Genomic DNA, 27,807 nt, shown 5'->3' on the forward strand with positions numbered 1-27,807 from the left:
GAAAGTAGTTTATCCCTTGTTCAGTAAGAAGAACCTCTATTATGGCAACAGGAGAGATAAAGAATTAAAACCACAGGTAATTTCAAATTTCATTTTAGCCATAATTCTCTCTAACCGTACTTTTCACTGTTCTGGAAAGAAGCCAAACAATTTCGTATCATATCATCTTTAATCTCCTCTTTCCCATCTACTGATAGAAAGATGGCAAAAAGAATGCAAGCCGATGCAGGAAGAGAAGTATGGAGAAATCAACTAGATAACTCTCCATACTACTTGGACTTAAGGGCTTGACTAAAGGTTGAGATTTATCATGCATCTTATCCTCTCTTTGTTAAACTGTACTGCCACCCACTACTCTTTTAAATTACTGTGCAGAAGGTTTAAGGTACGCAAGGACAGTTTTGATTCTTGAGGAATCTTTTTGAATACCAAATCTACTAGAAGAAAAGTATGTGTGTTTGTGTCTCATCTAATTTAAAAGGTCTTCTCTTAACTCTGGTTTCTTTCACAATTGGTGTAAGGAAAGAAAACACTAGAGAAATCCTGAAAGGTCTTTAAAGACACGAATATTAAGAATTTCTGTTTTAAGACTTCCTTTCTCATGGCAAACAGTTGAAGGCACAACATTTCAAGCAGTCAGGAAAGAGCTGTTAATGGTTGAGGATTAAAACGTGGCAGATGCAGTTGTCATCAAAACTCTAGCTGGCCCCACTCTTGAGGGGAAATGAATGTTCTGAAATAGAAATCCACTGTTTTAACTCTAAGAAAAGGAAAATGGAAAGATGAAAGTTTAATTATCAACAGTGGTAGAAAAGGTAAGCCATCTTAAAGGCATTATGTGTAACAGGAAGTCAGAAAGGATTTCTCACATCTACCATAATCAGTATAAGTTGCATTTCACTTAGGAAATGTTCTATTTCCAACATACAGTTATCCAACACAAAGTCATTTGATTACCAACCAACAAACAAACAGAGAAGCCAAGGTCCAGTATCAGTTCCTAGCCCATCATTCCTACCTAATCTCCCAGCAAGTTAATGCAAATCAAAGCAAGTACTTCATGCTGCTGGTAGTGAGGCCTTTTCCTTTCCCAAGAGAGGCCTGTAAAACAGGACAGTCACTGACAGCAGTACAATTACTGACACAGATACAGACTTTATGGACATGTTTATCTCCGCTGTAAATCCATACTCTCTCTCCACTCCGATTCACGAGTCATAAAGAAATTGCAGATAATGAAAAAGTTGGGGAAATTTACAGCATGTCGGAAACCTCAGACAGCCAGAAGAAATTAAAGAGCTGACTAGGGATAAATCACATAGGTACAATTAAAACTTCCCACATACCTCCTTCATTTCCAAACTGAGGCACAATCCAATGGAGCTGATGAAAAGTTGAGGTCATGACTCCTTAGGCTGTAATCATTTCTTAACTAACTGCATGTTAAGAATTAGCCAATTCACGGGTCATGTGGAAAGGCTGATTTCTTGCTGCTGCCTTGCCTTTCTTCGCTCTCTACCAAAAGCACCCACCGAGCAACTGTCTGCAAACAGGCAAAACTACAACAGGCAATAAATGGGAAGTCCCCTCTCCCTCTGCCATCTCTGTAGGCACAGGACATCTTTCACCATTGCCACAGTGGACTGAGCATTAAAATGAGAAAGTGGAGCTACAATGGTTGAATGAAATTGGAGGTTTCTTCTTCCCCAATAAATAACCATTCTGAAGGTTTCATCTGATCTCTTTTCAACATTCCAAAGGAGATTTTAAAGGACTGTTATATTTGATACCAGAATAAGAATTACCTCTGCGGATACTTGTTTTTCATAGTGGACTGAGTTAATGGCCCATACTCTCATGAAACTATTTCTGCATGAGCTTAAATGTGGGATGGCTTTAGCTATAGCACAGCCCTCAACCACCGACTCTTATTTTTTTATATTCTTCTGGTCACAAAGGCTACAGGAGGGAAGGAAAAAAACAAAAAGGAAAAAAAAAGCAAAATAAAACCCCCAGACCTTACCAGAATCTGCAAGTGCTAATTAATGTGTAACTCTTGTTCCAGCAAAGTAAATTGGAAAAATACCACAGATAAATAATTTTATCTATTTTCTGTTTCTTACATGATAAAGCTTAACAGATCCTCACTACTGAAGACCAGGATGATGTGAATTCATTGTTGGCCCCTCCACTCTTATAAGCCTACAAATCCTCTGTGAAGGAAAAGGAAGAGTCTATCACATACTGCAGTCTTCCATTTACCCCAGCTTATTTAGATGAAACTGGCAGGTCTAAAAACATCAACCCAAACACAAGATCTCTCTGGAAAGCAGAAATACAAAACACCAGATTTTACCAACTTCTACATAACTGAACCAAACCTGGAAGGTCAACAAGTTATACACAAGTCAGTAATAATCTGTGCATCTCTATAGGATGAAGTTTCAACCAAATCAAACAAATAATATGATTTTGAAATTCTCAGCCCTGTCAAATTAACAGGATTTTTCTTAGAGATATGGAGGATGCAACTGACATGGTTTTGATTTTGTTATTTGACCCCTTGATGATTTCAGGTCTATTTTACACTTCAGAGAACCCAACTATCATTTTCATTTTATATATTAAGATTTTATTCTCTTATAGGATAAAAATAGGCCTAAGGAAATAGAGTTTCAACTCAGACATCACTACCATAAAAAACTAAGGTCATACCTAGCTCATGGATCTCAATTCTCTTTATCCATAAGCAATAAGATATGGTCTTTGATCTGCTTTTGCTCAAAATGAAAAGTTCCTTAAGCTCATACATGTCAGATTTCATGTCCAGTATCAAACAAGAACTGTAAATAGAGATAGTTTTATTTGCAAGATCCTAAGAGGCAAATCATATTTTACCAAATGAGTATTTGAGTGAAGCTAAGAAACATATTTACTGTTACTATTTTAAAAGGCAATGAGACCACTGGATTAAGCAAATGAAGCTTGGATTCTAGTCCCAGCTTGGCAAATAACTAGGTGTGTGACTCTGGGCAAATCACTGAAGCTCTCTGAATCTGTTACCTCATCTGTTCAAAGCTGAGCAGTAGAATAATAGTTAATGAGAAAACACATTCAAGAAACATAGTAGACTCAAAAATGTTACTTGCCTTTCCCTCTTCATGAGACACAATTTAGATTCTTGGTTTAGTCACTAATGTGCTGTCGGTGGGCAAGTCACCTAATACCTTTAGGCCTCTCTCTGTCTCTACCTCCCTAACATTAGAGGGTTGGGACTCGATGTTTTTAACATTCCCTTCCAGCTCTAACATGCTATGATTCTGTCATTAAATTCCTGAGTGTCCAGGTAGTCAGTTCATTTAGACCTCAGTTTCCTCACTTTTAAATATCAAAAGCCAAACCAATGGAAAACTAGACAAGCACTATAACAGGAAATTGATAAAAGGAGAAAAAACAAGTGGCTAATACACAAAACTTTATTAGCAATCCAAGAAATGCATGTAAAAACATTGAAACATAATTTTTACCTATAAAATAGATAAGTATTAAAAAGTTTAACAGTAACTATAGTTGGCTAAGATGTAGCAGTATTAGTACTTTCACTCACTGTTCTTAGAAATATAACTGGGCAAGTCTTTCAGAAGGTCACTTTAGCAATATGCATAACAATTTTAAACGTGCACTCACTTTGGTGAAACAAAGAATTCTTACTGCAGCATAATTTACTTTAGCGAAACATTGGAAACAGCTTAAATGTCCATTAAGAATTAACAAAATATATTATCAGTAACCATATAGGCATACCTCAGACCATTGACAATAAAGTAAATATCACTATACAGTGACTTAAATGAATTTTTTGGTTTCCTGGTACAAATAAAAATTATATTCACACTATAGTTTATTAAGTATGCAATAGCATTATGTCTAAAAAACCAATGTACATATCTTGATTAAAAAATACTTTGTTGCTAAACAATGCCAACTATAATGTGTGCTTTTAGCAAGATATAATGCTTTTGCTGGTGAACAGTTTGGCCTCTATGTTGATGGCTGCTGATCAGGGTGATGGTTGCTGAAGGTTGGGGTGACTGGCTATTTCTTAAAATAAGACAACAATGAAGTTTGCCAAATCAATTGACTCTTCCTTTCACTTAAGCACTTACAGGTCACTGTAGGGTTATTACTTGGTCTAATTTCAATATTGTTGTATGCCAGAGAATAGGGAAGCCCAGAGGGAGGGAGAGAGGGGAACGGCTGGTTTGTGGATCAGTCAGAATATACACAACATTAAGTTTATCATCTTATATGGGCACAGTTCGTGGTGCCCCAAAGCAATTATAATAGTAACATCAAAGATCCTTGATCACAGATCACCATAACAAATGTAACAATAAAATATTTTGAAATATTGTGAGAATTCCCAAAATGTGACAGAGACACGAAGCGAGCAATGCTATTGGAAAAATTGTGCCAATAGACTTGTGTGATGCAGGGTTGCCACACGTCTTCAATTTGAAAAATGCAGTATCTGCTAAGAGCAATAAAATGAGGTATGCCTGTATAATGATATTCTGCACAGTCATAACACTGATGACTTTACTATGTTTTCATGGGTATTGAAAGATGTTCACAATGTACTAGGTCAAAAAAGCATGTTGTAGAACAAGAATAGCATGACACCAAGTATGTAAAACTCATATACATGCATATATATGTGTGTATAATAGCTCTTATAAATGTTTAGTGGATTTGGATGAGTGTTCAACCAAAATATTAAAAGTGACTACTATTTTGGGTGATTGTACTCTCTTTATTTTCTACAGTGAATAAGTATTGTTTTTGTTAGCAAAAAAATAAATATCATATTTAACTTTAAAAAAATAACAAATTATTGAAAAGATTCTATGACTTTAGCAATTATTTTCTGTTAGATAAGTACTATCTCTTATTCTCATAGTCTATGACATAAAACACATATATAGTTGCATCATTAGCACTACAATTTATTAGCTTTGCTTAGACCATAGCTAAGCAATTTGCACATACAATTTATAATCTCTCTATAATACTATAAGACCATTTTTATCCAAAAGAAAACCCAGTGGAGCTTTTACATTTTAGAAGCTGTTTTCCCCCACGCTAGATGTTATTTTGAAAAGTTTAAGAAACTCCAAACAGATCTTTAACATCAAAAAACTGCCTTTAATTTTTTAAAATGTCACTTTGTAAATACAAAATTCATTCGGTTCTTTAAATCTCAATCAGCGACATTCCTGCATTTAGGAATTCTAAGCTGACACTAAGAATACACAAGATTGCTAAAACCCAGGAAAAGCCCAAGTGTAGTATTTAACAAAGCACACTGATTGATGGGGCAGGGAATTTGGGCTGGTTATTTGTTGTAGGATGGCTCAGAGGCAAACAAGGAACCAGAGTACCTAAGAATAAAAAACTTAGTTCCTAAATCAAGTTGAAATTTCGGTTGCCTTTCTACATTAAAAGCATATTGAATTACTTCATTTCCTTATATATGCTCATGTAATTTAAATTGGAGATACAGAAAAGGAAACTCTGTGATCCAACATATCTCATCATCCCACCAACTCACAAACCTGCATCTTCATCTATTCTCTCATTCCTCTTGTTAAGATACAGTAGTTCTCTTCCATTCTAAGGTCAATGCACCTGGGCTCTAAACCCTAACCTTTCAAGCTTCATCCCTTTTCACCCGTCTTCCATCTTTGCCACTGGAATGTAAACATATATGTCTATTGCCTAAAAGCAAACAATAAACTTTTACTCCATTTCTCCCTCTGGCTACCACCATCTCTCCCTCTTAACAGCCAAACTCTGTAAGCATGATCTACATTTCTGATTTCCATTTCCTACCTTCTACTCATTCCTTTCCTTTCCAAACTCCCTTTACCACTAGACTCAAAATACGTCCATACGTTCAACTGCCTACACCATGTCTCCAATTAACATTCTAAGCCAAACTCCATGGCAAAAACCAAACTCATTATCTTTCCTTAGAAATCTGTTCCTCTCCATTGTTCTTTTTAAAAAGTCTTAGTGAGGCATAATTCATATATGATGAATTGCACATATTTTAAGTAGAGTCTGGTAAGTTTTGACAAGTATTCAAAATACTGAGGCAAAATCCTTCTGAGTCCTGTGAATGATGAAATTTTTCCAGTGGCTGGTGGGAGTAGGCACTGTCACTGGCCCTGCCAACCACTATGGTTGGCATATCTTATCAGATGGTTCTCTCTTCAGCCTCCAGTAGGTTCCTCACATGAATGTGCTGATCAGTACTCACCTGAATACTCTAGAATCCTCTTTCGATCTCATTCTAGGCAGCCCTCTCCTCTCTGGTATTCTTTGCTGTGATCTCTAGCTGCCTTGGTCTCTCCAGACTCTTAGCTCTGTTTCTTCAACTCAGAGAGTGTGCTGGTCTCTGCCTGGGTCCCCCTCGCTGCACCACAGCCTGGAAACCCTCAGAGTAGTACACTGGGACAGTCACAGGGCTCATCTCATTTACTTTGTATCTTGCAGGGATCACTGTCCTTGGTTGCTGGATGTCCAGTGTCCTAAAAACCACTGTTTCATATATTCTGTCATTTAAAAAAATTGTTTCAGGTGGGAAGATGAATCTAGTCCCTGATACTCCACCTCAGCCCAGAGCAGATCTGCCATTGTTCTTTGCATGCTATGGACAAATGCTGAAGGGAGAAATCCAGGAGTTATTCTTGGTACCTCCCTCTCCTCCCTCTCATCTCCCACAGACAACTGATCAAGACTTATTCTTTCTTTCCATATCATTCTCAAATTCAGTGAGTTCTCTCTCTGTCCACTAGTAACACCCTACTTGTATGTACCATAGCCTTGGCTTTTGTGGTGACCTCCTCCTTGGTCTCCCTAGTTCCTCCTCTCTTGTCCCCCTCCAAATCATTCTCTACATGGCCAGAAATTGAATATTGCTTGCTTAAACCCTTCAATGAATTCCCAGTGCTCTTAGGATAATGTCCAAAATCCTTAACACAACCAAGGAATCTTACATGGTCCAGCCTTTGTCTATCTTGGCAGTCACTGAGTTCCAATCATACTAGCCTTCTTTCAGTTCTTCAGATGCACTATGCTCCTTCCCTCTGTCAGACTTCCCCTCTGGAAAGCTTATCTCTGTTCCCTTCACTTGGTTAACTCCTACTCATTCTTCATACCTAAATATCTTTTTCTCAGGAGAACTATCCCTGCCTTCTTCATCCCTGGCCTACATGGTACTTAAAACAATTTATCAGCACACATTTGTGTAATGACTTATCTACTAGAATCTTAGCTCTATGACAGTAGGAACCATCTCTGTCTTACTGCTAAGTCCTTGGTGTCCAGCACAGTACCCAGACGGTATACAACCAGTATTCGCTATATGCATGTGAGATAATAGAAAAAATATGTATATATTGGTCTCAGCACCTGGTTCCTGGCACAGAGCTCCTAAAACCCTTGTAATTTCCTATGTGGCAAAAGTGGTGGGAACATCTTTTGTTCTAATATTTAATCTTTGATCTCAGTTTCTAACACAGAGTGTTAGAAATACCTTGGAATTTCCTGGGTGACTGCAGTGTTTTCTGTTCTAATGAGTTGACTCTTGAGGGTCCTGGGTGGGAGCTGTTTACCAGGAAGACCACGCCATGATTAGAAGCTTGGGATTTTCAGCCTCACACCTCATTCTCCAGAGAAGGGAGAAGAGCTGGAAACAGAATTAATGAACGATGGTGCCTACATGATGAAAGCTCCATAAAAATCCCAAAAGTATGGGGGTTGGGAGCTCCTGGGTTGGAGAACACATGCGGTGGTAGGAGAGTGGTTTGTCTGAAGAGGGCATGGAAGCTCTGTGCCCCTTCCCACATATGTTGCCCAATGCATCTCTTCCAGCTGGATGCTCATCTGTATCCTTTAATGTATCCTTTTATAATAAACTGGTAAGCAGTGAGTAAACTCTTTTCCCAAGTCCTGTGAGCAGCTCTAGCAGATTAACCGAACCTGATGAGGAAGTAGTGGCAATGTCTGACTTACAGCTGCTCTGTTGAGAAGCACAAATGACCATTTGGACTTGTGATTGGCACTGAAGGGAGGGACCTGTGGGACTGAGCCCTTAACTTGTGGGATCTCATGCTATCTCTAGGGAGATAGTGTCAGAATTAAGTTGTATGACACACAGCTGGTGTTGCAGAATTGCTTGGTGTGGGAAAAATAACCCACACACATCTGCTGTCAGAGTGTTGTGAGTGTAATAGTAATGTGAGAATAAAGGAGAAACACACAAGAGAAGTAAGAACAGGCTTTCCCCACAGAATGAATTAAATACTATGTCTTAAAATAATAAAATTTTAATGCCTTAAGGATCTTATAGGTTTTCTAGTCCAACAACTTCATTTTTCAATTGAGGAAACTGATGCCCAATGTCACACAGCTAAATTACTGATAAGGTGACACAAAGCAGTGATAAAATGTAAAATTTATTGGGAACTTAGTAGGTGTCAAACACCACACTATGCATTTTTTTAAATGAGGTAAAATTCACATTTTTACAATGAATTTTTAAGTGCACAATTCAATAACATTTGTGTACTGGTATTTCATTCATTTTTATGAGTAAATAATATTCCATTGTATGTATATACCACATTTTGTTTATCCACTCTTCTGTTGGGTTGTTTCTAAATTTTGGCTAACATGGATGGTGCTGATGTGAACATTTATGTATATGTGTTTGGTTTGAGTATTTGTCTTCAATTCTTTTGGGTACATACTTAGTGGAGTTGTTGGTTTACATGGTAATTCTATATTTAACCTTAAGAAGAACCACCAAATTTTCCCACGGTAACCACATTATTTTACATTCCTGCCAGCAGTATATCAGGGTTCCAGTAAGTCAACACTTATTATTTTCTCATTTTAAAAAAGTATAGCCATCTTAGTGGGGGTGAAATAGGTAACTCATTGTGGTTTTGGTTTGCATTTCCCTAATGATTAATGATGTTCAGCATCTTTTGTTGTTGTTGTTGTTATCAATAATCTACAATTACATGAAGAACATTATGTTCACTACGCTCCCCCCTTCACCAAGTCCCCCCCACACACCCCATTACAGTCACTGTCCATCAGCGGAGTAAGATGTGGAACAATCACTACTTGTCTTCACTGTGTTGCACAGCCCTCCCCATCCCCCCCCACATTATACATGCTAATCATAATACCCCCTTTCTTTTGCCCCGTACTTATCCCTCCCTTCCCACCCATCCTCCCCAGTCCCTTTCCCTTTGGTAACTGTTAGGGTTCTGACAGTTATCCCTTTGATAACCGTTCTAGGGTTCTGTGATTCTGCTGCTGTTTTGTTCCTTCAGTTTTTCTTTGTTCTTATACTCCACATATGAGTGAAATCATTTGGTACTTGTCTTTCTCTGCCAGGCTTATTTCACTGAGCATAATACCGTCTAGCTCCATCCATGTTGTTGCAATGGTAGGATCTGTTTTTTTCTTATCGCTGAGTAATATTCCATTGTGTATATGTACCACATCTTCTTTATCCATTCATCTACTGATGGACATTTAGATTGCTTCCATATCTTGGCTATTGTAAATAGTGCAGCGATAAACATAGGGGTGCATCTGTCTTTTTCAAACTGGGCTGCTGCATTTTTAGGGTAAATTCCTAGAAGTGGAATTCCTGGGTCAAATGGTATTTCTATTTTGAGCATTCTGAGGAACCTCCATACTGCTTCCCAGAATGGTTGAACTAATTTACATTCCCACCAGCAGTGCAGGAGGGTTCCCCTTCCTCCACAACCTCGCCAACATTTGTTTTTGTTTGTCCTTTGGATGGTAGCCATCCTTACTGGTGTGAGGTGATATCTCATTGTGGTTTTAATTTGCATTTCTCTGATAACTAGCGATGTGGAGCATCTTTTCATGTGTCTGTTGGCCATCTGAAATTCTTCTTCTTTTTTTTTTTTTTTTAAATAATTATTTTTTATTGAAGGGTAGTTGACGCACAGTATTACATTACATTAGTTTCAAGTGTACAACACAGTGGTAGAACATTTATATACATAATTCTAGGTTCCAGCTATCACCCTACCAAGCTGTTACAATATCTTGACTATATTCCTTATGCTATACATTACATCCCAGTTACTTATTTATTTTACCATTGGAAGACTGTCCTTTTTTTTTTTTTTTTTTTTTTTTTTGTGAGGGCATCTCTCATATTTATTGATCAAATGGTTGTTAACGACAATAAAATTCTGTATAGGGGAGTCAATGCTCAATGCACAATCATTAATCCACCCCAAGCCTAATTTTCGTCAGTCTCCAATCTTCTGAGGCATAACAAACAAGTTCTTACATGTAGAACAAATTCTTACATAATGAATAAGTTACATAGTGAACAGTACAAGGGCAGTCATCACAGAAACTTTCGGTTTTGCTCATGCATTATGAACTATAAACAGTCAGTTCAAATATGAATACTCATTTGGTTTTTATACTTGATTTATATGTGGATACCACATTTCTCTCTATTATTATTATTTTTAATAAAATGCTGAAGTGGTAGGTAGATACAAGATAAAGGTAGAAAACATAGTTTAGTGTTGTAAGAGAGCAAATGTAGATGATCAGGTGTGTGCCTGTAGACTATGTGTTAATCCAAGCCAGACCAGGGCAATAAAACATCCACGTATGCAGAAGATTTCTCTCAGAACAGGGGGGGTGAGGTTCTAAGCCTCACCTCTGTTGATCCCCAATTTCTCACCTGATGGCCCCCCTGCGACTGTGCCTGTCTTAGGTTGTTCCTCCCTTGAGGAATCTTACCCGTCTCTGGCTAACCAGTCATCTTCCGGGGCCATACAGGGAAATGTGAAGTTGGTAAGTGAGAGGGAAGCCTTATTGTTTGAAAAGGCTAGCTTTTTACTTCTTTGCATATTTATGCCCTGTGGCTTCTATGCCCAGCATTTGCCTTGAGGTATCTTTACCACTTGGAGGAGTTATGATACTCGGTAAATTTGGTATGAGGCACGAATTCTATTTAAGGGTTGTAATTAGGAAGGAAGAAGAAAAGCTATAGAAGTAGCAGGCAGAAGAAAACATGGGAAGATTGATTATTTCTTTGACATATCTTCTTGTAGAGTAACTTCAGCCTATATAGGTTTTAAGCTACTACTTAAATTGCGCACACACATTAACGTAATAGGAGTATAGTTACATAACCAAAGCATATCTGTAATTACCAGCCATCTCCAGTGAAACCAAGAAAACCATTAAGGCACCTTAGGCATTTGTGAAAACTTATCTATGATATGGTGGATATTGTCCAACTGAACTTGAACAGTCTGAGAGAAATCAGACAAATTAAAACAACCCATTCCTGGGGACTGTTCACATCCCATATGTTCTTTTAACAGTAAATAGTCTGTAGTTGTAAGAGTTTGGAGCGCTACAATTTGCACTTCTCCAAATGCTTGGTTGAGTTCCAACAGTATAGATCCAGTCAAATTTGTTGTTTTACTGTATGCACAGGCCAGCTTAGATATCTCCTTCCTCATTCCCATGGCAAATCCAGGAACTGGTGGGATGAGTGCATCTACAGCTGTAGCAGTGCGTGGATCTTTGTTGGGGTTTTTTGATGATCATCTTCTGGCATGAGTCTTCCAGAGAGTGCAGATGTTGGAAGTTCTTTTTCATATCGTATCTTAGTTCATTTTCGGGGTAGCCCAATTAGGCTTTGATCCTCTGTATAAACACAAACAGACCCTTTGCCTACACTTTTATATGCCCTTTATACCCTTGTGTAGAACTCGTTGGAGGTTACCACACAGGAACTGCCCTTTTTTTTGGCTTTGTTTTTGGTATCACTAATCTACACTTACATGACGAATATTATGTTTACTAGGCTCTCCCCTATAAACCCCTTTACAGTCACTGTCCATCAGCATAGCAAAATGTTGTAGAATCACTACTTGCCTTCTCTGTGTTGTACAGCCCTCCCTTTTCTCCTACCCCCCCATGCAAGTTAATCTTAATACCCCTCTACTTCTCCCCCCCTTATCCCTCCCTACCCACCCATCCTCCCCAGTCCCTTTCCCTTTGGTACCTGTTAGTCCATTCTTGAGTTCTGTGATTCTGCTGCTGTTTTGTTCCTTCAGTTTTTCCTTTGTTCTTATATTCCACAGATAAGTGAAATCATTTGGTATTTCTCTTTCTCCGCTTGGCTTGTTTCACTGAGCATAATACCCTCCAGCTCCATCCATGTTGCTGCAAATGATTGGATTTGCCCTTTTCTTATGGCTGAGTAGTATTCCATTGTGTATATGTACCACATCTTCTTTATCCATTCATCTATTGATGGACAGTTAGGTTGCTTCCAATTCTTGGCTATTGTAAATAGTGCTGCAATAAACATAGGGGTGCATCTGTCTTTCTCAAACTTGATTGCTGCGTTCTTAGGGTAAATTCCTAGGAGTGGAATTCCTGGGTCAAATGGTAAGTCTGTTTTGAGCATTTTGATGTACCTCCATACAGCTTTCCACAATGGCTGAACTAACTTACATTCCCACCAGCAGTGTAGGAGGGTTCCCCTTTCTCCACAGCCTTGCCAACATTTGTTGTTGTTTGTCTTTTGGATGGCAGCCATCCTTACTGGTGTGAGGTGATACCTCATTGTAGTTTTAATTTGCATTTCTCTGATAATTAGCGATGTGGAGCATCTTTTCATGTGTCTGTTGGCCATCTCTATTTCTTTTTTGGAGAACTGTCTGTTCAGTTCCTCTGCCCATTTTTTAATTGGGTTATTTGTTTTTTGTTTGTTGAGGCGTGTGAGCTCCTTATATATTCTGGACGTCAAGCCTTTATCGGATGTGTCATTTTCAAATATATTCTCCCATACTCTAGGGATCCTTCTTGTTCTATTGATGGTGTCTTTTGCTGTACAGAAGCTTTTCAGCTTAATATAGTCCCACTTGTTCATTTTTGCTGTTGTTTTCCTTGCCCGGGGAGATATGTTCAAGAAGAGGTCACTCATGTTTATGTCTAAGAGGTTTTCGCCTATGTTTTCTTCCAAGAGTTTAATGGTTTCATGGCTTACATTCAGGTCTTTGATCCATTTTGAGTTTACTTTTGTATATGGGGTTAGACAATGGTCCAGTTTCATTCTCCTACATGTAGCTGTCCAGTTTTGCCAGCACCACCTGTTGAAGAGACTGTCATTTCACCATTGTATGTCCATGGCTCCTTTATCAAATATTAATTGACCATATATGTCTGGGTTAATGTCTGGACTCTCTAGTCTGTTCCATTGGTCTGTGGCTCTGCTCTTGTGCCAGTACCAAATTGTCTTGATTACTATGGCTTTATAGTAGAGCTTGAAGTTGGGGAGTGAGATCCCCCCTACTTTATTCTTCTTTCTCAGGATTGCTTTGGCTATTCGGGGTCTTTGGTGTTTCCATATGAATTTTTGAATTATTTGTTCCAGTTCATTGAAGAATGTTGCTGGTAGTTTCATAGGGATTGCATCAAATCTGTATATTGCTTTGGGCAGGATGGCCATTTTGACGATATTAATTCTTCCTAGCCACGAGCATGGGATGAGTTTCCATCTGTTAGTGTCCCCTTTAATTTCTCTTAAGAGTGACTTGTAGTTTTCAGAGTATAAGTCTTTCACTTCTTTGGTTAGGTTTATTCCTAGGTATTTTATTTTTTTTGATGCAATTGTGAATGGAGTTGTTTTCCTGATTTCTCTCTCTGTTGGTTCATTGTTAGTATATAGGAAAGCCACAGATTTCTGTGTGTTGATTTTGTATCCTGCAACTTTGCTGTATTCCGATATCAGTTCTAGTAGTTTTGGGGTGGAGTCTTTAGGGTTTTTTATGTACAGTATCATGTCATCTGCAAATAGTGACAGTTTAACTTCTTCTTTACCAATCTGGATTCCTTGTATTTCTTTATTTTGTCTGATTGCCGTGGCTAGGACCTCCAGTACTATGTTAAATAACAGTGGAGAGAGTGGGCATCCCTGTCTAGTTCCCGATCTCAGAGGAAATGCTTTCAGCTTCTCGCTGTTCAATATAATGTTGGCTGTGGGTTTATCATAGATGGCCTTTATTATGTTGAGGTACTTGCCCTCTATTCCCATTTTGCTGAGAGTTTTTAACATGAATGGATGTTGAACTTTGTCAAATGCTTTTTCAGCATCTATGGAGATGATCATGTGGTTTTTGTCTTTCTTTTTGTTGATGTGGTGGATGATGTTGATGGACTTTCGAATGTTGTACCATCCTTGCATCCCTGGGATGAATCCCACTTGGTCATGGTGTATGATCCTTTTGATGTATTTTTGAATTCGGTTTGCTAATATTTTGTTGAGTATTTTTGCATCTACGTTCATCACGGATATTGGTCTGTAGTTTTCTTTTTTGGTGGTGTCTTTGCCTGGTTTTGGTATTAGGGTGATGTTAGCTTCATAGAATGAGTTTGGGAGTATCCCCTCCTCCTCTATTTTTTGGAAAACTTTAAGGAGAATGGGTATTATGTCTTCCCTGTAAGTCTGATAAAATTCCCAGGTAAATCCATCTGGCCTGGGGGTTTTGTTCTTCGGTAGTTTTTTGATTACCGCTTCAATTTCGTTGCTGGTAATTGGTCTGTTTAGATTTTCTGTTTCTTCCTGGGTCAATCTTGAAAGGTTATATTTTTCTAGGAAGTTGTCCATTTCTCCTAGGTTTCCCAGCTTGTTAGCATATAGGTTTTCATAGTATTCTCCAATAATTCTTTGCATTTCCGTGGGGTCCGTCGTGATTTCTCCTTTCTCGTTTCTGATACTGTTGATTTGTGTTGACTCTCTTTTCTTCTTAATAAGTCTGGCTAGAGGCTTATCTATTTTGTTTATTTTCTCGAAGAACCAGCTCTTGGTTTCATTGATTTTTGCTATTGTTTTATTCTTCTCAATTTTATTTATTTCTTCTCTGATCTTTATTATGTCCCTCCTTCTGCTGACCTTAGGCCTCATCTGTTCTTCTTTTTCCAATTTCGATAATTGTGACATTAGACCATTCATTTGGGATTGCTCTTCCTTTTTTAAATATGCTTGGATTGCTATATACTTTCCTCTTAAGACTGCTTTTGCTGTGTCCCACAGAAGTTGGGGCTTAGTGTTGTTGTTGTCATTTGTTTCCATATATTGCTGGATCTCCATTTTGATTTGGTCATTGATCCATTGATTATTTAGGAGCGTGTTGTTAAGCCTCCATGTGTTTGTGAGCCTCTTTGCTTTCTTTGTACAGTTTATTTCTAGTTTTATGCCTTTGTGGTCTGAAAAGTTGGTTGGTAGGATTTCAATCTTTTGGAATTTTCTGAGGCTCTTTTTGTGGCCTAGTATGTGGTCTATTCTGGAGAATGTTCCATGTGCACTTGAGAAGAATGTATATCCCGCTGCTTTTGGATGTAGAGTTCTATAGATGTCTATTAGGTCCGTCTGCTCTACTGTGTTGTTCGGTGCTTCCGTGTCCTTACTTATTTTCTGCCCGGTGGATCTATCCTTTGGGGTGAGTGGTGTGTTGAAGTCTCCTAGAATGAATGCATTGCAGTCTATATCCCCCTTTAGTTCTGTTAGTATTTGTTTCACATATGCTGGTGCTCCTGTGTTGGGTGCATATATATTTAGAATGGTTATATCCTCTTGTTTGACTGAGCCCTTTATCATTATGTAGTGTCCTTCTTTATCTCTTGTTACTTTCTTTGTTTTGAAGTCTATTTTGTCTGATATTAGTACTGCAACCCCTGCTTTCTTCTCACTGTTGTTTGCTTGAAATATGTTTTTCCATCCCTTGACTTTTAGTCTGTACATGTCTTTGGGTTTGAGGTGAGTTTCTTGTAAGCAGCATATAGATGGGTCTTGCTTTTTTATCCATTCTGTTACTCTGTGTCTTTTGATTGGTGCATTCAACCCATTAACATTTAGGGTGACTATTGAAAGATATGTACTTATTGCCATTGCAGGCTTTAAATTCGTGGTTACCAAAGTTTCAAGGTTAGCCTCTTTAGTATCTTACTGCCTAACTTAGCTCGCTTATTGAGCTGTTATATACACTGTCTGGAGATTCTTTTCTTCTCTCCCTTCTTGTTCCTCCTCCTCGATTCTTCATATGTTGGGTGTTTTGTGCTGTGCTCCTTCTAGGAGTGCTCCCATCTAGAGCAGTCCCTGTAAGATGTTCTGTAGAGGTGGTTTGTGGGAAGCAAATTCCCTCAGCTTTTGTTTGTCTGGGAATTGTTTAATCCCACCGTCATATTTGAATGATAGTCGTGCTGGATACAGTATCCTTGGTTCAAGGCCCTTCTGTTTCATTGTATTAAATATATCATGCCATTCTCTTCTGGCCTGTAGGGTTTCTGTTGAGAAATCTGACGTTAGCCTGATGGGTTTCCCTTTATAGGTGACCTTTTTCTCTCTAGCTGCCTTTAACACTCTTTCCTTGTCCTTGATCTTTGCCATTTTAATTATTATGTGTCTTGGTGTTGCCCTTCTTGGATCCTTTCTGTTGGGGGTTCTGTGTATTTCCGTGGTCTGTTCGATTACTTCCTCCCCCAGTGTGGGGAAGTTTTCAGCAATTATTTCTTCTAAGATACTTTCCATCTCTTTTCCTCTCTTTTCTTCTTCTGGGACCCCTATAATACGGATATTTTTCCTTTTGGATTGGTCACACAGTTCTCTTAATATTGTTTCATTCCTGGAGATCCTTTTATCTCTCTCTCTGTCAGCTTCTATGAGTTCCTGTTCTCTGATTTCAATTCCATCAATGGCCTCTTGCATTCTATCCATTCTGCTTATAAACCCTTCCAGAGTTTGTTTCATTTCTGCAATCTCCTTTCTGGCATCTGTGATCTCCTTCCGGACTTCATCCCATTTCTCTTGCGTATTTCTCTGCATCTCTGTCAGCATGTTTATGATTCTTATTTTGAATTCTTTTTCAGGGAGACTGGTTAGGTCTGTCTCCTTCTCTGGTGTTGTCTCTGTGATCTTTGTCTGCCTGTAGCTTTGCCTTTTCATGGTGATAGGAATAGTCTGCAGAACTGGGACGAGTGACGGCTGGAAGGACTTCCTTTCTTGTTGGTTTGTGGCCCTCCTCTCCTGGGAGAACAGCGACCTCTAGTGGCTTGTGCTGCGCAGCTGTGCGCAGACAGGGTTTCTGCTTCCTGCCCGGCTGCTATGGAGTTAATCTCCGCTGTTGCTGTGGGCGTGGCCTAGCTCGGGCAGCTACTCCAAAATGGTGGAGTCGCGTTGGAGCAGGAGCTGCTGGGAGGCTATTTATCTCCGTATGGGGCCTCCCTGCTCCCTGCAGCCCAGAGGTTAGGGTGCCCAGAGATCCCGGATTCCCTACCTCTGGATTAAGTGACCCGCCCTGCCCCTTTAAGACTTCCAAAAAGCACCCGCCAAAACAAAACAACGCCCACCAAAAAAAAAAAAAAAAAAAAAAATTTTTTTAATTAAAGAAAAAAAAAGTTTTTAATTAAAAAACAAACAAACAAAAAAAAAAGGTGGTCGTTCGTTTTTCTTTATTCTCCGGTGCCAGCCTCAGGCCTCTGCTCACCGGTCTTTCTGCCCTGTTTCCCTAGTATTGGGGTCCCTATCCCTTTAAGACTTCCAAAAAGCGCTAGCCAAAACAAAACAGCAAAAAAGCAAAAAAAAATGGTCGCGCGCTTTTCTTATGCCCTCTGTCGCCCAGCCTCCAGTGCCTGCTCACTGTTCTTGCTGCCCTGTTTTCCCAGTATCGAGGGCCCTGCACTCTGGCCCGGATGGCTGGGGCTGGGTGTTCAGCAGTCCTGGGCTCCGTCTCCCTCCCGCTTTGCCTGCTCTTCTCCCGCCGGGAGCTGGGGGGAGGGGCGCTCGGCTCCCGCGGGGCCGGGGCTTGTATCTTACCCCCTTCGCGAGGCGCTGAGTTCTCTCAGGTGCGGATGTGGTCTGGATATTGTCCTGTGTCCTCTGGTCTTTATTCTAGGAAGGGTTGTCTTTGTTATATTTTCATAGATATATGTTGTTTTGGGAGGAGATTTCCACTGCTCTACTCACGCCGCCATCTTCTGCCCCCTCCTGAATTTCTTCTTTGGAGAGCTGTCTGTTCATCTCCTCTGCCGATTTTTTAATTGGATTATTTGCTTTTTGTTTGTTGAGGTGCGTGAGCTCTTTATATATTTTGGACATTAAGCCTTATTGGATCTGTCATTTATGAAAATACTCTCCCATACTGTAGGTTGCCTTTTTGTTCTATTGATGGTATCCTTTGCTGTACAGAAGCTTTTCAGCTTGAAGTAGTCCCACTTGTTCATTTTTGCTTTTGTTTTCCTTGCCCAGGGAGATATGTTCATGAAGAAGTCACTCATGTTTATGTCCAAAAGATTTTTGCCTATGTTTTTTTCTAAGAGTTTTATGGTTTCATGACTTACATTCAGGTATTTGATCCATTTTGAATTTACTTTTGTGTATGGGGTTAGACAGTGATCCAGTTTCATTCTCTTACATGTAGCTGTCCAGTTTTGCCAGCATCATCTGTTGAAGAGACTGTCATTTCCCCCATTGTATGTCCATAGCTCCTTTATCATATATTAATTGACTATATATGTTTGGGTTAATGTCTGGAGTATCTATTCTGTTACACTGGTCTGTGGCTCTGTTCTTGTGCCAGTACCAAATTGTCTTGATTATTGTGGCTTTGCAGTAGAGCTTGAAGTTGGGGAGTGAGATCCCCCCCCTTATTCTTCCTTCTCAGGATTGCTTTGGCTATTCGGGGTCTTTGGTGTTTCCATATGAATTTTTGAACTATTTGTTCCAGTTCATTGAAGAATGCTGTTGGTAATTTGATAGGGATTGCATTGAATCTGTATATTGCTTTGAGCAGGATGGCCATTTTGACGATATTAATTCTTCCTGGCCAAGAGCATGGGATGAATTTCCATTTGTTAGTGTCCTCTTTAATTTTTCTTAAGAGTGTCTTATAGTTTTCAGGGTATAGGTTTTTCACTTTCTTGGTTAGGTTTATTACTAGGATTTTATTCTTTTTGATGCAATTGTGAATAGAATTGTTTTCCTGATTTCTATTTCTATTGGTTCATTCTTAGTGTATAGGAAAGCCACAGATTTCTGTGTGTTAATATTGTATCCTGCAACTTTGCTGTATTCCAATATCAGTACTAGTAGTTTTGGAGTGGAGTCTTTAGGGTTTTTTATGTACAATATAATGTCATCTGCAAATAGTGACATTTTGACTTCTTCTTTACCAATTTGGATTCCTTGTATTTCTTTGTTTTGTCTAATTGCCGTGGCTAGGACCTCCAGCACTATGTTAAATAACAGTGGGGAGAGTTGGCATCCCTGTCTTGTTCCCGATCTCAGAGGAAAAGCTTTCAGCTCCTCGCTGTTCAGTATGATGTTAGCTGTAGGTTTATCATATATGGCCTTTATTATGTTGATGTACTTGCCTTCTATACCCATTTTGTTGAGAGTTTTTATCATGAATGGATGTTGAATATTTTCAAATGCTTTTTCAGCATCCATGGAGATGGTCATGTGGTTTTTGTCCTTCCTTTTGTTGATGTGGTGGATGACGTTGATGGATTTTCGAATGTTGTACCATCCTTGCATCCCTGGGATGAATCCCACTTGGTCATGGTGTATGATCCTTTTGATATTGAAGGGCCCCCACCCATAAGATGACGAAATTCCTGCTTCTCTTCCGGGTCCTCGATTCCGCCAGCGCCATCTGAACCCCAATCACCCCTCGCCCCCCAATCCTAGCACCTAGCCAATAGCCACCAGCCCCGTAGAAGTAACACCACAATCACCCCATGCCCCTTCCTATATAAACCAGCACCTTTCCCTAATAAAGCGGAATTCTCCGGTGAATTGCTGCTGTGTGTCACTCCTTTACTTTCATTGGTGCCGATACCCGGGAGACGGGACACCCCAACTGGGCCCTGTCTTCCCCCGACACCAGCGGCAGCTTGCCCTCATCCTCTTTTTCCGGCGCTAGCTCCTCACACTCACCACTCCTCTTTGGCCTTTGGGTAAGTTTTCCCCCGGAGCGGGCTGCTCTTCCCCGAGCTATCGCAGCGCCATTGACCGTGACCGTCCGGCAAGGCCCTGACGCTCGAGGAAGAGGACGGAATTCTCCCCGCCTTAGGCCTTCACGGCTGCGGTGGACCCTCAGGCCCGTCCTCCAACAGCCATAAACGAGGTGACTCCTTTCCGGATGAGAACGCTCCTTTCCCCCTCCCCTCCTTCCGTTCCTTCCGCCGAAAAGTCCTAGTACTAGGTACCTCGGACCCCGGCACTCTGCCTTCTTAGAGGAGTCTGGGTGACGACCCACACTTCCTAAGAAACCGACTCATATACGAGTTTCCGCAGACCCCCAAGGATCATCGGGGACGCCCTTTGTCTCCTTGCCGTCTGCTCCCAGTCCGAGGGTCTCCGTTCGTCTTCCCCTGTTTGTCTCCTTCTCTGTCCTTTAGCCATGGGAGCCTCCTCATCCCTCCCTGAAAGTTCACCTCTTGAATGCCTGCTCAAGTATCTAGCCACCCTCTCCCTGACGCCTGATATAAAACCAAAACTTCTCCGCAAATACTGCTCCCAAGATTGGCCGACATACCCCCTAGACAATAACAACCAAAAGCCCGCAGGGGGAGCTCTTGATCCTGACATCACTCACGATCTCTTTAACTACTGCCAGCGCCTGAAAAAATGGAAGGAGATTCCCTATACCGAATCTTTCCGCCGCCTCCTCCTCCCCCCACCTCCCCCCAAGTTCTCCTAGCCTGAAGCCGTCTCCCCCGCAGAAGCCTCCCGTTCACTCCCTTCCCCCTCCTCTCCTACAACAGCCCCTCCCCCTTCCTCCACCACCATCTCCTCCCCCACCTCACCCCCGTTGCAGTTCAAGCCTGAGCCTTTCAGCCCCCCTCTAACTAAGTTCCAAGAACCTCCTCTGTCTTTGCCCCCATCACCTGTTTCTCCCCCACAAACTGAGCCAGAACCCTTCAGTCCTCCTCAGACTCCGTCCCGAGGGCCTCCCAAAATTATCGCCCCCCTCCGGGAGGTAGCAGGATCCAAACACATCGTGCGCGTTCACGTCCCTTTCTCCTTAGGAGATTTAGCCCAACTTGAGAAACGCCTAAGTTCCTTTTCCACTGATCCCACGACATATATCAGGGAGTTTCAATAGACCCTCCAGTCATACAGCCTCACACATCATGACATTTTCATGCTCCTGGCCAATACCCTCCTTCCTGAAGAGCATAGACGAGTTTGGGACTACGCCCAAACGCACGCCACCAAAACCCACAGGACTGACCCCAACTATCCCCCTGGCCCCTCTGCTGTCCCCGAACAAGACCCACACTGAGATTATAACACCGCCGTGAGTCTCCGCTCTCGAGATATCTTCGCCTGCTACTTAATAGCAGGTCTGAAAAAGGCAGCTCGTAAAGTAATCCATTTTCAAAAGCTCCAAGACATAATTAAAAAGAAAGAGTAAACTCACTCTGAGTTCTGAGACAGACTCACTCAAGCCCTATTACAGTATACCAGCCTGGACCCAGAAACGCCTGACAGAAGACATGTCCTTATGACATACTTCCTAGCTCAAAGCTACCCCGACATTAAAGCTAAACTCAAAAAGTCAGAACAGAGCCCCACTACCCCACAGACTGAGATCCTAACAGTGGCCTTTAAAGTCTTCCATAACCGGGAGGAGGAGAAAGAATGCCGTAAACAAAAGGCTGATCAGGCCAATTTCCAAATGTTGGCCCAGCTGATAAAACCACAACCTGGGCACCCTTCTACAAACAAGCCCCCCCACAGGAGCTTGTTTCAAGTGCAGACAAGAAGGACATTAGTCAAGGGCGTGCCCCTCCCCCAGATCTCCTACCACCCCATGCCCCAGATGCTACAAAAAGGGCCACTGGGGGTCTGATTGTCCAGCCACCCGAAGGGGAGGCTGGACAAACAACCCCCATCCTAAGCCCTCCGTAGTGGGGCTGGCAGAAGAAGATTGATGGGGCCCAGGGGCTTCTCGCCTGACCATTTCCATCACCAAACAGGAGCCCAAGGTTACTTTAATAGTAGACGGTCACCCCATCTCCTACCTCCTAGATACAGGAGCCACCTTCTCAGTCTTGTGAGAATACCGGGGCCCTATCACACCTGCCATTACTCCTATAGTCGGGGTAGGAAGTAAACAGATTTTCCCATTAAAACCCCCCCCCTTATATGCACAATCCAAGACAATCCCATACCTTTCTCCCACTCCGTCCTGGTTATGCCCCAGTGTCCCATCCCTTTACTAGGACGGGACATCCTTTCTCTCCTCCATGTTTCCATAACTATATCCACTCCCACAGCCCCCAGTACTCCCCTTCTGATGGCCCTCATAGCCGACGACCCCCTCTACCCAATGAAAGCTCCAGTTCCGCCCTCATACACCCTGTAAATCCCAGAGTTTGGGACATTACAAGCCCCTCCGTGGCTCTATGTCCTCCTGCCTCTATCAAATTACGTGACCCCTCTCAGTATATCTGTCAGGCCCAATACCCCCTAACCACTTCAGCCCTCATAGCCCTCGAACCCATCATGCAAGATCTTTTAAACAAAAATTACCTCAGACCCACTCACTCCCCGTTTAATACCCCCATATTAGCTGTTAAAAAAACCAACAGATCTTTCTGCCTCATCCAAGACCTTCGCCTCATCAACATGGCCATCGTCCCTATCCATCCCTTAGTCCCAAATCCATACACCCTTTTATCGCGGATCCCTGCCTCGGCCTCCCACTTCTCAGTCCTAGATCTCAAGGACGCATTTTTTTTTCTATCCCTTTGGACCCCTCCTCCCAAGATTTTTTTGCCTTCACCTGGACAGACCCATACACAAGACATTCTGAACAACTCACTTGGACAGTTTTGCCACAAGGCTTCCCAGTCCACCTTATTACAATACGTGGACGATCTTCTACTCTGCAGTCCCTCGTGGGAACAGTCTCAACTTGACACTGCCTCCCTACTTAACCTTCTAGCTTCCAGAGGTTACCGGGTATCCCCCGTCAAAGCTCAAATCTCTTCCCCTTCTGTCACTTACCTCAGATTTCTTCTATCTCAGCAAAAAGAGTCCATTACCTTAGACAGAAAACGGCTACTCTCTGTCCTGCCCGTTTCCAAAACCAAGACAGAAATCCTTTCCTTTCTAAGCCTGGCTGGGTATTTTAGAGCATGGATTCCTAACTTCTCCCTGTTGGCAAGACCCCTATATGACCTCAGCAAGGGGCCCCCTGAAGAACCATTATCCTCCTCACCCCGACACTCCTTCATTAAGCTCCGTCAAGCCCTTGTAGAAGCCCCAGCTCTCCATCTTCCTGATTTGTCGAAGCCCTTCTCATTATACATTCATGAGAGGTCCAGTCAAGCTCTAGGAGTCCTAGGCCAACATTATGGCCCATCATTTGCCCCAGTAGCTTATCTTTCCAAGCAATTAGACCCCACAGTTCAGGGATGGGCCCTCTGCCTACGGGTATTAGCCGCTGGACAGCTCTTGCAGAAGGAAGCTCATAAACTGACATTCAGGGTGCCCCTTACCATTCTGTCCCCACATCACCTAAAGGATCTCTTAACCTACAAAAGTTTACAGACTCTCCCTCCCTCCAGACTCCTGACCTTACTGTCCTCTTTCCTCCAAAATCCCATTCACCCCCTTTGCCATCCATACCCGAATCATAACTTTTTCCTCCTTTACTGCTCCCTCGCTCTCTCTCGCTTTTTTCCTCATTCCTATTGTCTTCCCCACCACCCCAGCCTCCTTTGTATGGCGATTCAAAGTCAGACAGACTTACACACAGCATCAAACAAAAATTACTGCCCTCATTGCCACATCAGACTGCCCTCTGAAAGGCTGCTCTGAGCCTTTATACCTCCACTTTCCTCCCTCCACCGAAGTGTTCACTAGCAGCTACCTTTATTCTCCCTACCTCTGCTTCCTCTATGACCAAAAACAAGCCTGTTGCAGGCGATGGCCAGACACCTACGGGGATGTCCCTACTGGTCTTGCGCCATTCACTACATGGGTAACTCCCGGTACCCACAGTATTACTCCTCCAACCCATTCTCTTCAATACTAACAAACCCCTTCCTCACCTGGCTGTGGCCCATTGCAGGCCCTATAATAATCATTCTTCTCGCCTGTCTCTTCTTACCTTGTATAGTAAAGTTTATCAAATCCCAAGTCGGTAAAATCTCTAATCAAACTTTCAACCAGCTTTTACTCAGGAACTACTAGCTTTTAGCCACAGAAGATCCCTCACCCTCACGTAACCTCCTCACCACACGCTGAGATGGACCCCTCTCTCCGCTGGAAACTGTTCCTGGAAACAATGGCTGCAGACGCCTGGCTTCTGGCACCCATATCCTCTTGGCACCATTAGAATTAACAAGACCTCGACCCTCGACCTATGGTTACAGAGAACCTTCATTGATTTCCAACCTGAAGAAGTCCACATCTACTCGTCCTTACTGTGGGGAGTCCTATCAACCCTTTCCTCCCAGTCCTCCAGCCCTCACTCCCTTCTCCACCCCCATTCAGCAGGAAGCAGTCAGAGAGAAAGCAACGTCCACAACCCCATAGAGGAGAAAGGGGGGAATGAAGGGCCCCCACCCATAAGATGACGAAATTCCTGCTTCTCTTCCGGGTCCTCGTTTCCCGCCGGCGCCATCTGAACCCCAATCACCCCTTGCCCCCCTAATCCCAGCACCTAGCCAATAGCCACCAGCCCCGTAGAAGTAACACAACAATCACCCCATGCCCCTTCCTATATAACCCAGCACCTTTCCCTAATAAAGCAGAATTCTCCGGTGAATTGCTGCTGTGTGTCGCTCCTTTCCTTTCAGATATATTTTTGAATTCGGTTTGCTAATATTTTGTTGAGTATTTTTGCATCTACGTTCATCAGGGATATTGGTCTGTAATTTTCTTTTTTGGTGGGGTCTTTGCCTGGTTTTAGTATTAGGGTGATGTTGGCTTCATAGAATGAGTTTGGGAGTATTCCCTCCTCTTCTATTTTTTGGGAAACTTTAAGGAGAATGGGTATTATGTCTTCTCTGTATGTCTGATAAAATTCCGAGGTAAATTCATCTGGCCTGGGGGTTTTGTTCTTGGGTAGTTTTTTGATTACTGCTTCAATTTATTTGTTCATAATTGGTTTGTTTAAATTTTGTGTTTCTTCCTTGGTCAGTCTTGGAAGGTTGTATTTTTCTAGGAAGTTGTCCATTTCTTCTAGGAAAACTTAAAGTTTTCAACCTATCAGTTATAAATAAGATATAATTCTTTGGAGCTGACCTCTTGAATTTCTTCTTAAAAACAAACCTCATTAAATGTCCACAGTGAAGCCAACAATTATACTCATTTTCCAGTGGACATGTTATAGAACCACGTAACAGGGACTTAAGGTCATTGCTCACATGTTTTACATTAGTTACAATGTATTCATTTCTACAAAGGGTCTATTATACTGAAAAAGAAAGACTAAGTTGGACAGTAAGCCAGTAAAGATTGTGTACAGTGCTTCAGTGATTTTTTAAACCTTCGTAACAAAGATGCCCAAACAAGCTTGTTTTCCTCAGGTATCCTCACAATTCATTTTCTTCCTCAGGATGGCTTTTCTTTCTAGTTGACTGGGGAATTGAACACAGATTCATTTTCACAAGATGTAGCTCCAATCCCCATGAAGGTTTTTTTTAAATGTTTAAAACTATTCCTTAAAAGAAACCTTTCTAGTAACTGAACTGTTTCTAAAAATAATCCACAGCACAGGGTGGATTTTCCATTCAGGGTCAACCTGTAAGGTCTTGCAGCACTTACCTAAATCATTAATAATCCAACTGAAATCAATGGCCCAGTGTAATTCCCTGTGGTTTCCCCATCTCACCCAAACAACTTTTCTCTATTCCAACAATTCTCCACTGCTTAAATATGCTGTTTCTATTCTATATTACCAATTTACTCTGTATTTCTTACACCAGTAGCCATAATGGTTTCCATGCACATACAAAAAGATCTGTCTTCTGTTTTTATAATTAAGTGATGCAAGTTTAAATTATTTTATTTACTATTTGTCTCCTACCTACTTAGCTCCAGGTTATTGTTCTTTTCCTTCTATCATATTAAGGTCATCACTTCTCTCCACTAGCCTTATTTTCCTCAAACAGAGGTACTTAGGCTAAAGTCTTCCTTTATTGTTTCCTTCCAATTCCAAAGTAAGTATATGCATCAACTAGGTTGTCATAATTCATTTGCCATACGTTGCCCAAGTTGGTCAACAAACTTGATGCTTTGGTTTTCAGAAAGTAGTCTTCTAATGATTTTCAAAGGACAAATTGTAACACATTAAAAAATGTTATCACTCAATAAAAAAAATAAACTAATGACTGCTAAAGATAATGACATGGATGAATGTTGTAATAAAAATGTTGAGCAAAAGAAGCCAGACGCAAGAGAGTATATAATTTGGGATTCCATTTACATAAAGTTCAAAACAACCAAAATTCTTTTATGATATTATGAGTCACAATAGTGGGCAGAGGCAGGTAGTGAGTGGGAGGGGCCTGAGGGAGGCTCTATATATTGGGAAGGTTCTATATGTTGATCTGTTCTGGGTCATAGCTACATGACAGTGTTCATTGTATGAAAATTCATTGAGCTGTGAATTATATTTTGTGCACTTTTCTTTATGTATATTATACTTCCATTTTAAAAAGTTTATTAAAGAACAAAAAAAGGACGTAAGTTATATATTTTTATATGCTGAATCTGAAGCCTAATTTTAGCTGTTTTCTCTTTGTATTCCATATCCAAACCTCAACTGTCAGATTCAACTATACTCTCAACGGATTTCTTCACTATTACTCAACCAATTTTAAATGTATCCTCCTACAACAGAGTCAAATGTAATAGTTATTCCTTTAAAAACATCCTTCCTTTTTTTATTGTATTTCTCAAATGTTTTTTAGTTATACCAAACACTAATAGCTTTTAGTAAGCTTTTAGTTTAGACTTATTGGTTAGATATACTTCTAATGACATGTCAAAAGTCATTGTTCTAGATTTCCTAGAGCAAAGTGTTTTGTCATCACCTACAAATTCCCATGTAAATCACCCTCCTAAACCATATTTTCCAACACAAACAAGTAGAAAGAACTAAGAAAAAACAAAGGACTGGATACTACATTAAAAACAAAACAATAATCTTCATTTTTCAAAACTAAACAAATAAACAAACAAACAAAAAAATACGTCTGTTTATTTTTACTTCCCCAGGAGTGGAAACACTCATTCTTCTACATAAAGCCTGGAAAGAAACTCAACTCCTATGCACACCTATGGAAAAAAAAATCATTTTTTACTTCTCAACCAAACAATTTTGATTCCATTTAAGACTGACACATACACATTCAAAGGATTCTTTGCTGCTTCTGAGTAGTTAATACTAAGAGATCCATTTTCCAGCTATAGGGAAGAAAGGCTGAAAAGATGAAGCTGAACAAAATCTTGGTTAACATTTATTTATAAAAAGATGCCTCTTTCACAGTATAGCACAGAGGAGACAAGTAGGGACTCTATAGCATCTTACTATGCTGATGCACAGTGACTGTAATGGGGTATGTGGTGGGGACTTGATAATAAGGGGGAATGTAGTAAGCACAATGTTGCTCATGTGAAACCTTCAT

The 27,807-nt window shown here is 40.9% G+C and overlaps 1 protein-coding gene across 8 annotated transcripts in view; it reads right to left on the bottom strand.

Annotated features, from left to right (window-relative positions):
* Positions 1–27,807, bottom strand: part of LIN52 (lin-52 DREAM MuvB core complex component) — a 190,182-nt gene that overhangs the window by 105,709 nt on the left and 56,666 nt on the right. Inside the window, exon 6 of one of the 8 annotated variants that reach the window (XM_057488330.1) lies at positions 3,035–4,531. The exons of the other annotated variants lie outside the window; for them this stretch is intronic. Within the exon in view, the coding sequence (XP_057344313.1) occupies positions 4,374–4,531 (158 nt within the window). The 3' untranslated portion in view covers positions 3,035–4,373. Of the gene's footprint in view, positions 1–3,034; positions 4,532–27,807 lie in introns of those variants that run through there. 8 annotated transcript variants of the gene reach the window in all.

The sequence above is a fragment of the Manis pentadactyla genome, chromosome 11 (genome assembly GCF_030020395.1).
Source record: "Manis pentadactyla isolate mManPen7 chromosome 11, mManPen7.hap1, whole genome shotgun sequence".
NCBI lineage: Eukaryota > Metazoa > Chordata > Mammalia > Pholidota > Manidae > Manis > Manis pentadactyla.